The 14,739-nt window shown below is 42.2% G+C and overlaps 1 protein-coding gene across 1 annotated transcript in view; it reads right to left on the bottom strand.

Annotated features, from left to right (window-relative positions):
* LOC133350901 (transmembrane protease serine 6-like) overlaps window positions 1-12,348 on the bottom strand; it is a 32,640-nt gene extending 20,292 nt beyond the window's left edge. The window contains exons 1-4 of the mRNA XM_061565739.1: window positions 12,330-12,348; window positions 12,034-12,073; window positions 9,896-10,010; window positions 4,131-4,273 (exon numbers count right to left, since the gene is read on the bottom strand). Of these exons, the coding sequence (XP_061421723.1) occupies window positions 4,131-4,273; window positions 9,896-10,010; window positions 12,034-12,051 (276 nt within the window). The 5' untranslated portion in view covers window positions 12,052-12,073; window positions 12,330-12,348. The remainder of the gene's footprint in view (window positions 1-4,130; window positions 4,274-9,895; window positions 10,011-12,033; window positions 12,074-12,329) is intronic.
* Between the last annotated feature and the right edge of the window lie 2,391 nt (window positions 12,349-14,739).

Genomic DNA, 14,739 nt, shown 5'->3' with positions numbered 1-14,739 from the left:
TAGTGGCTTATCACACGTAAATGTATAAGCAGCCAAATACTGAATATACACGTTTCTAAATGTGGAGGGAAAAACCGGAGGACGGGGAGAAAAATCCACGTGACCACAGGGAGAACATGCAACCAAAATTGTAAATGTTGTGGTTTCACGCTTCAACACACCGGTGGGCTAAAGCAGTGAACTATTTGTCTTTTGTCAAAGTGACACTTTTTTACTGATTGGCCGTGTCGGGTGGTGGAGGGTTACGACACATTTATAAATAACGCGATCTAAACCCAAAAACGTTGATTATGAACAACCTCCAAATATACAGGCGTCAGAGTCGTGATCGAACCAACGACCTCCTGCATACCAGGCGAGGGAGTTAACATCTCCTAGCCACCGAGAAGTACTACACTAAAAGTACACGCCGTGCACGGGAGCTTGTCCCATCGTCCTGCGGACACGCGGGGAGACAATGGGACGCGCGCGTGTGCAGGGTTTAATGTGGGGGGAAGAGGGGGGGGCTTCCCCCAGACTGCTACCTAACACCCTGTGCCACAAATGAGAATTGCTTAGGGAGTTTTAAGTCTCTGGGTCCCTACTCTCCTCTTTCCTCCCCTTATTTTTCCACTTCCACCCACCCCCCCTATGTTTTGTACTGTATACAGTATTATCTGTAGGATTTATTTTGGCACCGATAAATCCCATTGGGTAATAAATGCTCGTTTTGGATGGGGACCTCGCGTTACACCGTAGAAATCCGGTTTGCAGCAAACGATACACGAACAAAAAATCCAATGCCGTGCATCAACTATAGTACAACTAGCACAAAAAAAGACTATAAATGACACGAACTCACAATTCCCTCTTTATTTTGTGTTACAGTCGCCTGACGTTCGACGACTCGTAAATGCTCGTTTAAAATCCCTTCGGCGTTCGGTTGGCGTTTAAAAGAAAGTGTAAAAAAACAACAACACGTATATTTTTTCAATTTAAAGCTTTCGTGACTGCAGGGATTCATCTTCTTGGTTCAATCGGTAAAGTCATGTAGAAGGGAAATAATAAAATAATAAAAACAAAACATAATAAAATAATTCTCACGACGTTTCGGCCACCACGCAAGCAGCCGTCCTCAGGTGAAGAACAGGTTTGCCGGGAAGACAGCGTCTGACGCTGTCTTCACCTGAACAAGTATATTACCTGATATCCATTTAGGAGCGAGCGCCCTTGCATTTTTATTTTATTTTTATTCTATCTACGTGACGTTTACCGAAATAACCAAAGAATATCAACACAAGTGTTTTTGCTTAACCAAAGAAAGCTGGGAAAGGAACGTTTTAATCACAATGTACAAAGTAAACCACTTCTTGTGACGAGAGAGAATTGATCGCGTGATGGAACACTCTGCGCTTTATGGTGAACTAAGCCCGATGTTTTAGTTAGCTTCAGATTTACAAATGTTTTCACGAGGAGTGGAAAGGATGACGAACAATGATTCACTTGAAGCTCACAAAGGAGCTTAGTCCTGTGCTGGAATTGTTGCTCTCAGCAAGTCCAGCCTTTCAGCAACTGAAAGCTGTACGAATGATCTGCATGGCAAACTTTTTATTGACAAGTGTTTATTATAAAGTGACTAACCACAAGAGTATTCAATATAAATTTTAAAACGGTACTTTTTTTTGCTATCGGACACTGTGTATAACAAAGCAGGGCTTTATTTCAGTGGGAGCTGTCCAGGCCTGGGCTCCAGAATATGTCCCCACCACCCGCCACTGTCAGGAGGTGGAGACCAGGTTTGGAGACCCTTGAGAATATTCCATGAGCAATTAGGGCCTGGTCACAAGTACAATGGACTGGTTTTGTGTTTCTGCTATAAGGCAATGTTGATGACAAACGCACGTCATTCGATTTGTGCATTCTCTCTCCAAAATGCAATACGCTGAAGGATGTTAACTAAAACTATTAAAGTAAACCTTTTTTTTATTTTACCAGGGAAGGCCCAATGAGCTGTATAGCTCTTTTTAAGAAGCGAAATTAATTATCGCGTGGAAATGTATAGCAGCCAAATACTCTAAATTCACGTTGATTCTAAATATGGGAAGGAAAAAAACCAAGTGACCACGAGAACATGCAGACTCCAATAATACAGACGTCAGGGTCGGGATGGAACCCACAACTTCCTGTATATCATGCGAGGTAGTTAACATCTCACCACCGCGGCACCCCTATGCACGACGTATACTCTGAAATGTGTTTTTTAGATCTGTCAATTTCCTCAACAAAGGAATTTAATTTTTAAAAAATTGTCCAGCCCAATATTACGAGATCGAGTGTCACCCGAAGTGCACCGACAATAAAAGGCACTTTTAGAGATGCAACAGTGGACTGACAACCACCACTTACGTAATGAAATGCACCCGACTGCACCTACAGCAGACATGCGGGGAAACCCCGAGGCAACGTGCAGGCTCATTATTCAGATAAAATCGAATTTGATAGTCAAATCAGATTTTTTTCAAGTCCAGCCTTATCCGGAACTGAAAATTGTTGTCGTTCACTACGTCACAAACACACTGGCCAGTTTAATAAATAAAAATATCAGCTATAAAGCTGTGTTAATGACGATTGTTGTTCCGAGCCTTTTTTTTACGAGCACTCTTTCCCCAAATGACAATTCTGTTAACAGGCATGCCACCAAAGCGCAACAAGCAAGAGGCACTTGTACAGAAGTGTAACATCAGATTTGCAACCGCCATTAAATGTAATCAAATGCACTTACACAGGATAGAGCAAACATGTGGGGGGCAAGCCCGATTCAACAAGTGGGCTCAGTTTTCACAACAAGTCCGATTATACACCCCCCTCCCCCCACTTTGCGCAAGAGCGCAGAAGCGTGGTCACCACATCTGCGCCTCTATATAAGGAACGAAGCAGGTGGACTTCTCCACAAATCTGGCTGTCGCCTGATGAAGCTAGTTGTGATTACTGGCGAAACGTCGTACTCTGATTGTAAATGTTGTGGCTTGGCTCTTCAACACACCGGTGTGCTGTACTAGTATACTACACTATACACTCCACTATACACTACTATACACTACACTATACACTACACTATACACTAGTGCTGTACTAGTGACGAATTGGCATGTTTTGTTTACGTGACAACCCTTACTAGGTAGCAGTATCGGGTGGTGGCGGGTTTTAATGACACATTTATATATTTACGCGTTCTAACCCAAAAAAACTTCTACGGCCGATTATATCTGGGACTCTTTCTTCCTCGCCTTCTCTTCTGAACACGTCACCTCTGTTTTTATCATTTTTTTACAGTTTTACGTCAATTTGCTATTAGCATCACATCAAGGGATGGAGTATCAATGTGAAGCTCTTGCAACAGAGGCGAATCAATCCGTATAAAAAATTAACCCGTAAAAACAAAGTTTTTCACTCTAAATCCTTTATATGCGTGGCGGCTAAAGTCCTCTCGTCCTCTGGCTTGAGATGGCTGCCACCTATGGGTCAGATGATTCTCTGCCAGCATTAAGCAATTGGTAATTAAATATTTTTAAAAAATTCCCTAAACAGTGTAAAATTTTGGAAAAAAATTTTCACGCAAATTAATTGCCACGCACAACGAGTCTGTGTGGAAAATGTCAGCTCGATTGGATCACGGGAAGTGGGTTAAAAAACGACCGAAAGATTTGCACGGTCGTAAGCAAACAAGCAAGCACGCAAGCAAGCAAGCAAGCGAACTTAATATAAAGGATTTAAAAATAACGGCCTGTGGAATGAGCTCACAGAACTACTGCCGAGATCCCTTCAAGTGACCTTCTATCCACATTAAGGGTGCTGCATTTCCCCCACATGCCCTGCGATAGAAATGTTCATCACAATGCAGTCAATTTTAAATGTCATGTTGTTTTTTACGTTTCACAGCTAGAATTTTCCACAAATTTAAGTGAAAACCTATTTTAATACAAAGGTGTTTTTTTGCGTGTGTGCATGCATTGTTTCATGGGCTGATGCTATGAACTCCATACACTTCAGAACGCGGTTCAATCACCGCATTCAAATCCAGACTTATCGGCGATTCGACCTCAAGCCACCTGGCCACCTCGATCCCGGTCATCGCGGACTTATGAACACACCTTGGCTTGTGTGGAGCTCGCGAGGGCCCGGAACTTGGCACTGGACGGATCGACGAGTGGCGCTTCGAAGGTGGCGTCCGTGATGGTGAAGGAGCCAATGAATCGCACCGCCACCAATGGCTCAGGGGAGCTTTGGTTGCGAGCTGCACAAGCAAACCGGGAGAGGATAGGCGGTGATGAATTGTGTGGGCCAACAAAACATTAAGTTATACTGTCCCAGATTTGTATATGGCACTTCATCACAATAGTCTGGCAAAAAAACAGGTGTAGGCCAATCGAGTTGAAAAGACAATGCATATCCTATTCTTATTTTTTATTTTACTGGCAAACAGGTCCCATGATAAAAGAGGAGGGGCGGGGGGGTTAACACGCATTTGATATAATTTCCTTTTTGACATCATCATCAGCCATGAGCTATCTACTTCTAGATGAGGGTGTCCCCAAGCCTAAATTATCTTTTTTACAGAAGGTCCTCCATTGGGATGTTTGGACAATTCAATTCACCATTGTTTGAGCATGTGCAGAAATAAACCATGGTACATGGAGAACATCCATATTGGTATTTGGCATATTCCTCAAATTAGATTCAAGAATCTGTCAAATGTGCTGCCATTTTCTGGCTATCTTCAGCGTATCTGTAAATTAATTTTGGTTGAGCAATCCTGCGATCAACCGATCAAATAATACAACAATGCTTTCACTAACCATTGCTTATTGTCAATTGTTTCTTTGGGCAGATGGGGAGAATGGATATAAGATTACTGCACAGTATAGCATACTATGATAAACAATGTAGACCCACGTACAGATAAGCCTATGTACAAACATCAGACAATCCCGAAAGCAATGTGACACCATCACTTCAGCAGCTATCCTGTACCACTTCTTAACAGTACCAAATTCCCCTTATTCTTCACATTTTATGAGTAACTATTTCATCCAGGAAGAGTGAACATGTATTCACTATAGGCTGCAACATTACAAAATGTAATTATTTATTACATCCCACTTGCCTGGGTTGCCTGAACACACAGCCACGCTTTCTACTAATCCAGAATTATGCCCTTAGACTCATGATCAAACTCCAGAAATCATCCCGCATTATACAAAGACTAAAACACTTACAATGGCTACCAATTAAACATAAAATAAACTTCAAAGTAATCTTATTAACATGCAAAGCAACACACAACAAAGCTCCACCTTGCATCATAAAGATAAATAAGTATAACCCGTAAAAACAAAGTTTTTCACTATAAATCCTTTATATGCGTGGCGGCTAGAGTCCTCTCGTCCTCTGGCTTGAGATGGCTGCCACCTATGGGTCAGATGATTGCATTGCACCATTATGCAATTGGTAATTAAATATAATATTTTTGGCCTAAAAAGTGTAAAATTTTGGAGAAAAAAAATTCACGAACATTAATTGTCACGCACAACGAGTCTGTGTGGAAAATGTCAGCTCGATTGGATCACGGGAAGTGGGTTAAAAAACGACCGAAAGATTTGCACGGTCCTAAGCAAGCAAGCGAACTTAATATAAAGGATTAAAAAAAAACTCATCACTTTGCTCCTCAACCTAAACCATCCTTCAAACACCAACAACAAAAGTCACCACCATGGGGGACAAATCTTTCTTATTTGCAGCACCACACCAATGGAACATCCTCTGAAGCAATACGCACAATCGACTCCATCACCGCATTAAAGTGACAACTCAAAACACATCTATCCGCTCACATACCATAACCAACTCACAGCCATAACTTTCTTTGGATTCTATTTTTTTTACTCTAGAGAATTGCGTATTTTTATGTTAATGTGTGCAATGATATGATGGCGTTTTGTGCCAGAAAGGTTGCCACGTGTTCAGAAAAAATACATTGACTTGACTCGAAATTACTGTATCTGTGCAACTGCGTGAAAGCCCCCAAAAACAAATAACTGTGCTTGGTCTGCCTTCCAACGTGTTTATTGCCTCGTGTTTATTGCCTGGCCCTAGTTTTTGTTGAGTCAACAAAACAAATAAGCAGACAATGCATACACCTGTTTCCAATATTTGTCCATTCACTAAAAACAATAACATCTGCACAGCCCATCAGCAACCGAGGCCTCTAAAGAGACCATCATTTCAGCAGCATTGGGTCAAGATAAGCAAACTCGAGACCAGTATCAACATGATGCATCTCATCGGCATTCAAAGCTTGCTTGAACCAATATTGGTGAACTGTAAAATGCGTAGAGGAAAGGATAAGGGTCCCAGTTTGACACAAAACACATAATAGATAACGCAAAATAATCCTTCTTCTTCGTATCTTTGCTTCAAAATAATAACTCAACATTCACGTCTACTGGTACTGCGTGCACCAATCCCATAGATGCTGAAGTTTACAGTAAGAGCTCTAAAAGGAGAGTCTAGCGGTGTAAAATTACTCTTCATAAATTGTATAATTCCAGGCTCAATGTTAAATTGTATGCATACCTGCCTGTATCAACAAACAAAAAGCATGCTTTAATAACACTGAAAGTAGGTTAATTTTCTTCAAGTGTTTATACATGTATGTATGTTGAACTTCGTTCACACCGTACATAGCCAACCGTGCTAATCGGAGGTGCGGGGGAAGGTGAACAAAGTAAACGCACAAAGCAGTTCTAAAGAAATACGTTTTCAATCTAAATGATTTAAAAGTGCATAGCTCCAGTGGCTTCCTAATATCAGAAGGAAAAGGGTTCCAGACGGCCGCAGAAGCGCATCTGAAAGCACGCAACGAAGTGACCATCTTTGTTCGATGGCTAGCAAAAACATATATGTATACAGTATACTATATTTTTTATGCCATTAAACACTTTAGAGGTTCGTGCTTCCGCACTCCTATATACACTAATATATATATGGGGTGGAGCAGTAGTACAGTGGTGAGTGCAATGCAGCACAAACTTGGCACAACCTGCATTCAACATGGCATGGGAAGGCCTTTATCTAGCAGTGGAAGGAGAGCTTAAAACTGTTATCGTGTATAGTGGAGCAGATAACAAACAATCGTAGCAAATTTGGCATGTATTATCTCCTAGGGTCACTTAATAAGAAAGAAACGTTTGTCACCAAAAATAAAATATGGCCACCACCAAATATTGTGGTCTTCTGGGACAAATGGAAACTATTTTTGATGTTTAGGAGGCTAAGGTTTTTTCGTTTCATTGTGAATATTTAAAGTAAGTTTCATGCTTGAATCACAAACAGTTCCGGTGAAAGAATGCACTTTTCTACTCCACTAAAGTGCTGTATTTAGTGGCACATGGTAGTTCTTATTCAAGCCATACCATACAATATAATCTTGCCATGACCTTAACGCATCGAGTTAAGTGACAGGTGAATTGATAGGAATTCCCTGCATTACACAATTCACAATGTGTTTGTGCGCGAATTCTAAAGAGCATGCAACAGCACATTTTTGGGTTTTTTACCTTACAAGTAAAGGTTAAAGCAGGTTCTGGGGCATTGCCACATTTGTGTAAGATTGAGCTTGCGTAAAATATTAAATGGAGGCAATGTAAGACTGAAACAACGTCTAACAATTTGCACATCAATAAAAATGAGGATATTTATTTTTACGGAGAAGCCTTACCAATTCAGAACCCACGTTGTTATCGGGATTTTGGCCCAAGAGTGATGTTTGAACATCTCAGAATCATTTTCTTTATCATTGAAAGTGATCTAAATGTCAATGCACAAAGCACATCCAGAGGCATGTGCACACAACATTTAGAGAACACACGGTTGGCTATGGACTGACGTTTCAAAAGACTTCTGTCAAAAGTCCAATAGTCGCCACGTAGGTCTCTCTTGAAAAAAATGCTTAGAAATGTGTAAGTGCATATCTGTATGTTGACCTTCTTTTGAAAAGTACATATCCAACAGTGATAATCGGAGGGGTGGGGGAATGACAACAAACTAAACACAAAAAGAACTTCGAAAAGCTTTAAGAGGCAGCAGACGTGAGATGCACATGACATGATAAATTACTGACGGGTCATTACAGTACTAAAGTTGGAAGCCTATACCAACCTTAAAAGATTTGAAGTTTTCGTGACTGCAAGGATCCATACTCTTTGGTTTTTTCGGTAAAGTCACGTACGTAGGTGACTTTACCGAAAAAACCAAAGAGTATGAATAATATACTGTATACGTGCATATATTTGTACTGACACTTCTAATGTTATTGTTTTATATGAGGAATTGTATGGAGTAGTGGCACAGTGGTTACTCGACCGTACTGTAAGCCTGACAAGCCCGAGTTCCATTCCCAGCCCAGGCGAATGCTATTTAAACCCGTCCTGGGTTTCCCCCCTTCTACCAAACCATAAGTACAAGAGGAGCATGGTCAAGCAACCCCCATAATCGACACAGCGTAGGGAAACCTAAAACCAGTGGGTTGACAAAGGGCTGTTATAAAACGAGGGTTGATCCATACCTAGTGCTTCGTTTTTTTTTACCAGCAACAACTGTTCATTGAAATGATACCACAGACGAAGATGTCTTGACCATTTTGCTGCCTTTTAAACAGTCTTTATTTTTTTGTGTCAACAATGAACCAACAACCAGCATTTCCATGATGGTAAAATGATTCATAAGGATCACTAAACCATCTGTGAACGGCATTGCAGCGGCTTTTGGCTAGCCATTGAACAAAGACGGTCACTGCATTGCACACTTTCAGATGCGCTTCTCACAGCCATCTGGAACGCTCTTTCATCCGATATAAGGAAGCCATTGGAGCTATGCACTTTTAAATATACATTTAAAACTCATTACTGTGCAAGATAATTTCAAAATACATACATACATCATCCTGCACAGCAATGCCAATTTAAAGTGTGTGTTCTTTTGTAGGCCATAATTCAGAAGATCCAACAGATTCAAATATCAAGCTACCTAATCTGAGCTGTCTCGGCATCGTAGTGTTAAGAAGAGGAATTCTGGCCACATTCACAGAATACAGGCTTGCAATTTCCTCAGCATCTCAAAAACGTACGTCACATTTTAGGAGAAGTAAAACGTGTCTCATGGAGTTGTATCTCTCAGATTAGCCCTTTCAACATAAGCAACATAATGGATTGGTTGTCTATAATGTGCACGACTGTTTGTATGCCTTCGACTAAATCACCCAAAATACACCCAATACCATCAGACCTCAAAAGCCAAGCAGCTTTGAGCCTGGATAGTGTTTGTATGGGCACCCACAATGCACAAAATCAGGTGCAGTAGGCAATGTGGGTAACAGAGGACAGTGCGGGGAAATACAACTTTTTATGGACATCCCCCACAATCACCAACGTGCACTGGACCAGCATGGTGAAATGTGGTCAAATAACCCTCATGGCTTGCACACCATGATTAATCAGGTCCTCATATAATAGTGTATTGGGAGATAATGATTAGCAGTGGTGCATCGGCACATATAGCAACAAAAACTAATCACATTCATCAATTATACTGCCTTAAAAGGAAATAATATAGACAACTTGTATAGTAATGGCCTTTCTTCATAGCACATGATATATTTACGTGCTATAAAGCGTTTGTTTTGCTATCGTCTAGCAGTGCACTGACAAACGGGCCGTGCCTGTAAATGTCCACTGTTTATTTATCTTATATGGCTTATATAAGCACAAGAGCCTTGCAAACTAGTCACTTTATATGAAAGGGAAAGTCCTTAGAGAGTAAAGTTTTGAAAAGAGCGAGTAAGTTGCCGCGCGTAACTTACTGACAAAGTACCAGATGATGACCCCAGCCCCTGCTAGGACCAACAGCGAAAAGAGCACCAACAACCCGATCGCCACCTTCCAGAAAATCTGCTTCGTAGGCTGCATCGGCAGCACCTGCAGTCGACACACATTGGGTCAATTAAAATACATTTATGAACAAAGCTTGACAAGAAAAAGTTTAAAAAAGAACGTTTAACTGCAGTCACTATTGGCATCATCAGAATTGATCAATCCACTGCTGAATAAAACCTCCTCACAACATTTCGGTTATGAGGGTTGTGTTTGACTCTATAATCCACGGAATATTCTGAAACGCGTGGAATATTTGTGGGGTATTTTCTATATAAGCAATTGCAGAGCACAGGTGTAAAGGCCCAAAAGGTCAAATGGCCAGCACCTATCAAAGGAGGTCGTGGGTTCGATCCCGACCCTGACGCCTGCTGTCTATTTGGAGTTTGCGTGTCTCTCTTCCCGTGGTCGTGTGAATTTTTCTCCGGATCCTCCGTTTTTTTTACCTCCACAATTAGAATCAACACGCGTTCAGAGTATTTGGCTGCTATAAATTTCCAAGCAAGCAACTTCGTCGGGCAATTATTTATGGCCAGATAGCTTCAGAAAAAAGCTGCATAGCTCAGTGTGCCTTACCTGGTCAAATAAAAACACGTTTTAGTTTAATTTAAGTTGTAAAAGATAAGAGTTAAGACGTTCTTTTTTTAATCAGCAACGTTATACGAGTTTTGGAAAATATATGGTGGGATGGAATTTGCAGGCATCAATTCAAATATAAAAATGAAGGTAAACCCATCAAACATCAAATAAACTCGTGCATGAATGGAAGCCCAAGACAAAAAAGTGCACTGTGTTGTTGAATACACATGATTTTAAATTAATTGCTTTCAATAGAATGCCTCCCCCTGTTTCAGTGGCGTGTCCATACATGGATCACCCTTCATAGTACATATTTAATATTATGTAGAATGGAATACGTGTAAACAGGGTGATGCATCTTCTTGGTTCTTTCGGTAAAGTCACGTAGAAGGGAAGTAATAAAATAATAAAAATAAAACATAACAAAATAATAAAACATAATAAAATAATTCTCACGACGTTTCGGCCACAACGCAAGCAGCCGTCCTCAGGTGAAGAACATGGGTGATGCATGTTTCGACACCCCAACAGGGGGTACATTCACCGTACAGTAACAGAGAAAACAATATTGTATTTCCGTCTGTACATGTCCCACCAATTTTGACGAATTAAATGACATATTTTAAAACGGGCACTCCGTGAGATGTGCAGTCATCGCTTCCACAGTATATAATCAGCTGTTGAGAAGACGGCAAGCGCTATTACAAAGTAGCAGCTGTATTTACACACGAATCACCCTGCACTGTAACGAGCATTTATCGTATCGATTAACGCGCATCAATTCCATTAAAGTCGCGTCTTTTAAAGAGCACCGCATAATTGTATGAGCAAAAATAGACAGCATTAATTGTGGATAAGTTCATTGAAATGACCCGTTGCGTTAAGAGCAGCGGTTCAAGGCCGCCACTGCGCTGTGTAAAAAAAAGAGTTGTGAAAAAAAGGTAAAGTGTCAAAAAAAGTGAAGTGTTAAAAAAGTTAAGTGTCAAAAAAAAGTTAATTGTCAAGGAGCAAATAGGGGGCTTTGGCGGCACACATCGTGGCTAGCCGGGATGATTTAACCAACAACAGCCGGCACTGGTGATCGAATTGCTCGGGGAGGGGGGGGGAGGTGTGGTAGACGTTCGAGACAGCGATCCACACCGCCACCGAAGGGAGATGGAGCGATGGAATCGGCTCGTGGTGTCGAGACAGAGCGTCGCCGTCGCACAGACCGCGAGTTAAAGGGCCGACAGCTTGTGGATAAACCATCCGCCGTCGACGATGATGCTCGCCGCAGTTAAAACGACCCGATGGGTGCGCCAATTCACCCTTATCTGCAACCCAATTGCCCTCGTTTGTGTTGTCGTCGTTAAATCTACAACGTAATCGATCGGATGCTCAATTGGTTTGCCCCACGGCTGTGCACACGCGCGCGCGGTGTGTCTATTCCGCCGGCAAGGTGAGTGAAACATGGGGATGGAAAGAACAAAGAAGGGCCCTTTCGTCTTACCTGCACTCCCGCCGGCATGGTTTCTTCCGCCGTGGTCGGGCTGATCGAGAAGCACGCAAAGATGAGAAAACAACGGCACTCGCCACGCTCGTACCACCACCACACCTGTCTCTCTCGACGACGACGTGTGTTGTGTGTGTGTGCACGACACTTTTTAAGGGTTCGAAGCTGTTTCCAATGCGCGTGAACGCGGCCGGCTAAAACAAAAAAAACCTCACAGGTGAGTCTTGAATGCGGGACGCGTGCTGTGTCCGACAACAGCAAGCGCGCGTGTGTGTGTGTGTCGTGTGTTGTACCTGGGAACATTCGTACACCTGAGCGAGCCACCCCCACCCCACCATCACCGCGTGTGTGTTCGGGGCAGAGAGGAGGCGTGGTGCTCGCCAGACGCACGTGGTGGGCAGTCTCATGCCGCGTCTACCCGCACGGGTTTAGAAGCCCCCGGGGTACCCCTTTGGCACGGGGAAATTTCGTTTTTCAGGTCCATACGGCGAACAGCAGTTTCGATAGGGGCAATAACAAAGTTATACGGCCAAATACTAAAACAAAGTCAGAATCATCGGTGGGCAATGGTTATGTAAATCATTTATGTTGAGGATTCCCTGAAATTTGGACAAACAGGATTGGGACGTATATGAATTAAAGTGTATTATTTGACCCTTCATTAATGTCTGTGTTTATTGTTGTACATTTACAACGTGTGTACATCCACATATCAAGCAAGTAGCAGCATCAGCTTGCAATGTCACAGACAGTAAGCATACGTAGCATTATTGACACCAATTATCAAAATTAATACATAAAACAGTTTTGTTTTCGTGTGTGTTTCTCCCTTGTGATGGCACTTTGTAGGATGAACGTTGAGTTTTATAAGGGGCACGGGGTGACCAATAAAGTCTGAATTGGGCTGTAATAAGGTAGGGGCACTGACTGATAAGGGGTTACCAGCTATGGAGTCTGCGGGCAGGTGACATGAAAATAAAGTGTTGGTTGTTTTATTGTGTGTGTGTTAACGAGATAAAATATTTGAAATCAGGGAAGGTGCATCAGCATCATCATCCGGCATGATAAATCCACTGCAGGATGGACTCACTAAACCAGTGGTTCATAAACATTTTAATGCAGCCTTGCAACCCTTTGGTTCTAAATCGTAAAAAAAATATATATAATTTGAATAAATACATAGGGGTTTGATTAACAAAGTAGGTGTGTACTTACGTGTCCCTGCTTAATTTGTGTTTTTGAATATTTACCTTCTGAAAACATCTGGCCATGTCTCGCACCCCCAGAAAGGACATCTCGCACCCCCAGGTGAAGAAGAACCACTGCCCTGAACAGTCGCCAGCTGACACGATTTTTCCAATGTAACATATCATTTGGCGATACTGCTTTGGCAGTGGTGAACAAACACAATACCGAAAAAACTCAATACATTCGTCAATAATACTGCCTTAAAATTATACTATTTGGCGACGTTTCGGGCAATGGCCTTTATAGCACACACGTGCTATGAAGGCTGCTTCGTCGAAAATAAGCGCGAGTTCGTACACAGTGACAATGATTATGTAGATCGGGAGCTAAGAACTGATGTCCCAACAAAAATTCAAAACAATAAATTTGTAAGCCTACTCTGCGGCGTCAATTGTTTTCGCAGACCAGGGTTGCGACCAGATTGTGCGCGTAATTGATGGTGTTATCCAAGTTCGTAGCCATGGAGTCAACATTGGGGGGGACCAAATCTTCCAGGTGGTGTGGGGGTCTCCCCCCCCCCCCCCCAGAAAAAATGTAAAAATTTGAAAACTAAATTAACACATAGGATGGACTTACATTTCTCTGTTTTTTTACCTTTTCTTGTTTTATTGTATGTAATGGCAGAGATTAGGGATTAATAAAGTACAACCATAACCACAATCATATAAACAGAAACCTATTTTATAGCAATATATTGGGGGGGGGGGGGACATTTTGAGCATATTTGAATATTGGGCCTTGGTGTGATCTCAGCAACAAAGCATTGTCAATACGTCTGCAACATCTCGTTTGTCTAACTTGCCCCACCCCTCCGCTTGCCTCCCTGATTAAATCGGTGTTTTTCTAAGAAGACGTGTCGCACATTGAGATGGGCACATTTCGTTCGAGCATTCCGACAGCCGCCTTTTGTGGTTTGGACGTGAACAGACGGAAAAGACATACACACACATCCACTGCCTTGCCGATGTGCGGACAATTAAAAAGGCCAGCGGCACTCTGCCACGTGTTTGCTCAAAGCTGCTGACTGCTGCTGTTACATTTCCGCGAGGATGTCACCCCACCGAGGATGTCGCAATCAACAAAATAAAGTACTCGTTGTTCGCAAGGACCGGCTTTACTAACACACACACACACGCGCGTGTAAAACAGTGAATTTCTTTCGGTGCGTTTTCCGGTTTGTATCATTGGACGATTTACTCCCAGAGCCACGTACGCTTCTGCAGAAACTGACTATTTAGTTTCAGTTCTTGAAGAATATTCCAGTTGTTTCTGAAGCTCGCAGGACTTGGGAGTGCAACGTCGTGCATGATGCCGAATAACACGGCAATGACCCGAAAACACATCGGAGCAATGCTGTGTTTGTTCCCGATTCCATCTGCCAAGGAGTGTGGTGACAAGTCCGACTCGAACCATCCCTCTCCCAGATTCGTTTGTTTATATGCCAATGTAGTTACG

The sequence above is a fragment of the Lethenteron reissneri genome, chromosome 35 (assembly GCF_015708825.2).
Source record: "Lethenteron reissneri isolate LAM-NWPU_2019-01 chromosome 35, ASM1570882v1, whole genome shotgun sequence".
Taxonomy (NCBI): domain Eukaryota; kingdom Metazoa; phylum Chordata; class Hyperoartia; order Petromyzontiformes; family Petromyzontidae; genus Lethenteron; species Lethenteron reissneri.
The sequence above is the reverse complement of the archived record's forward strand: the minus strand, read 5'-3'. Positions and strand labels throughout refer to the sequence as shown.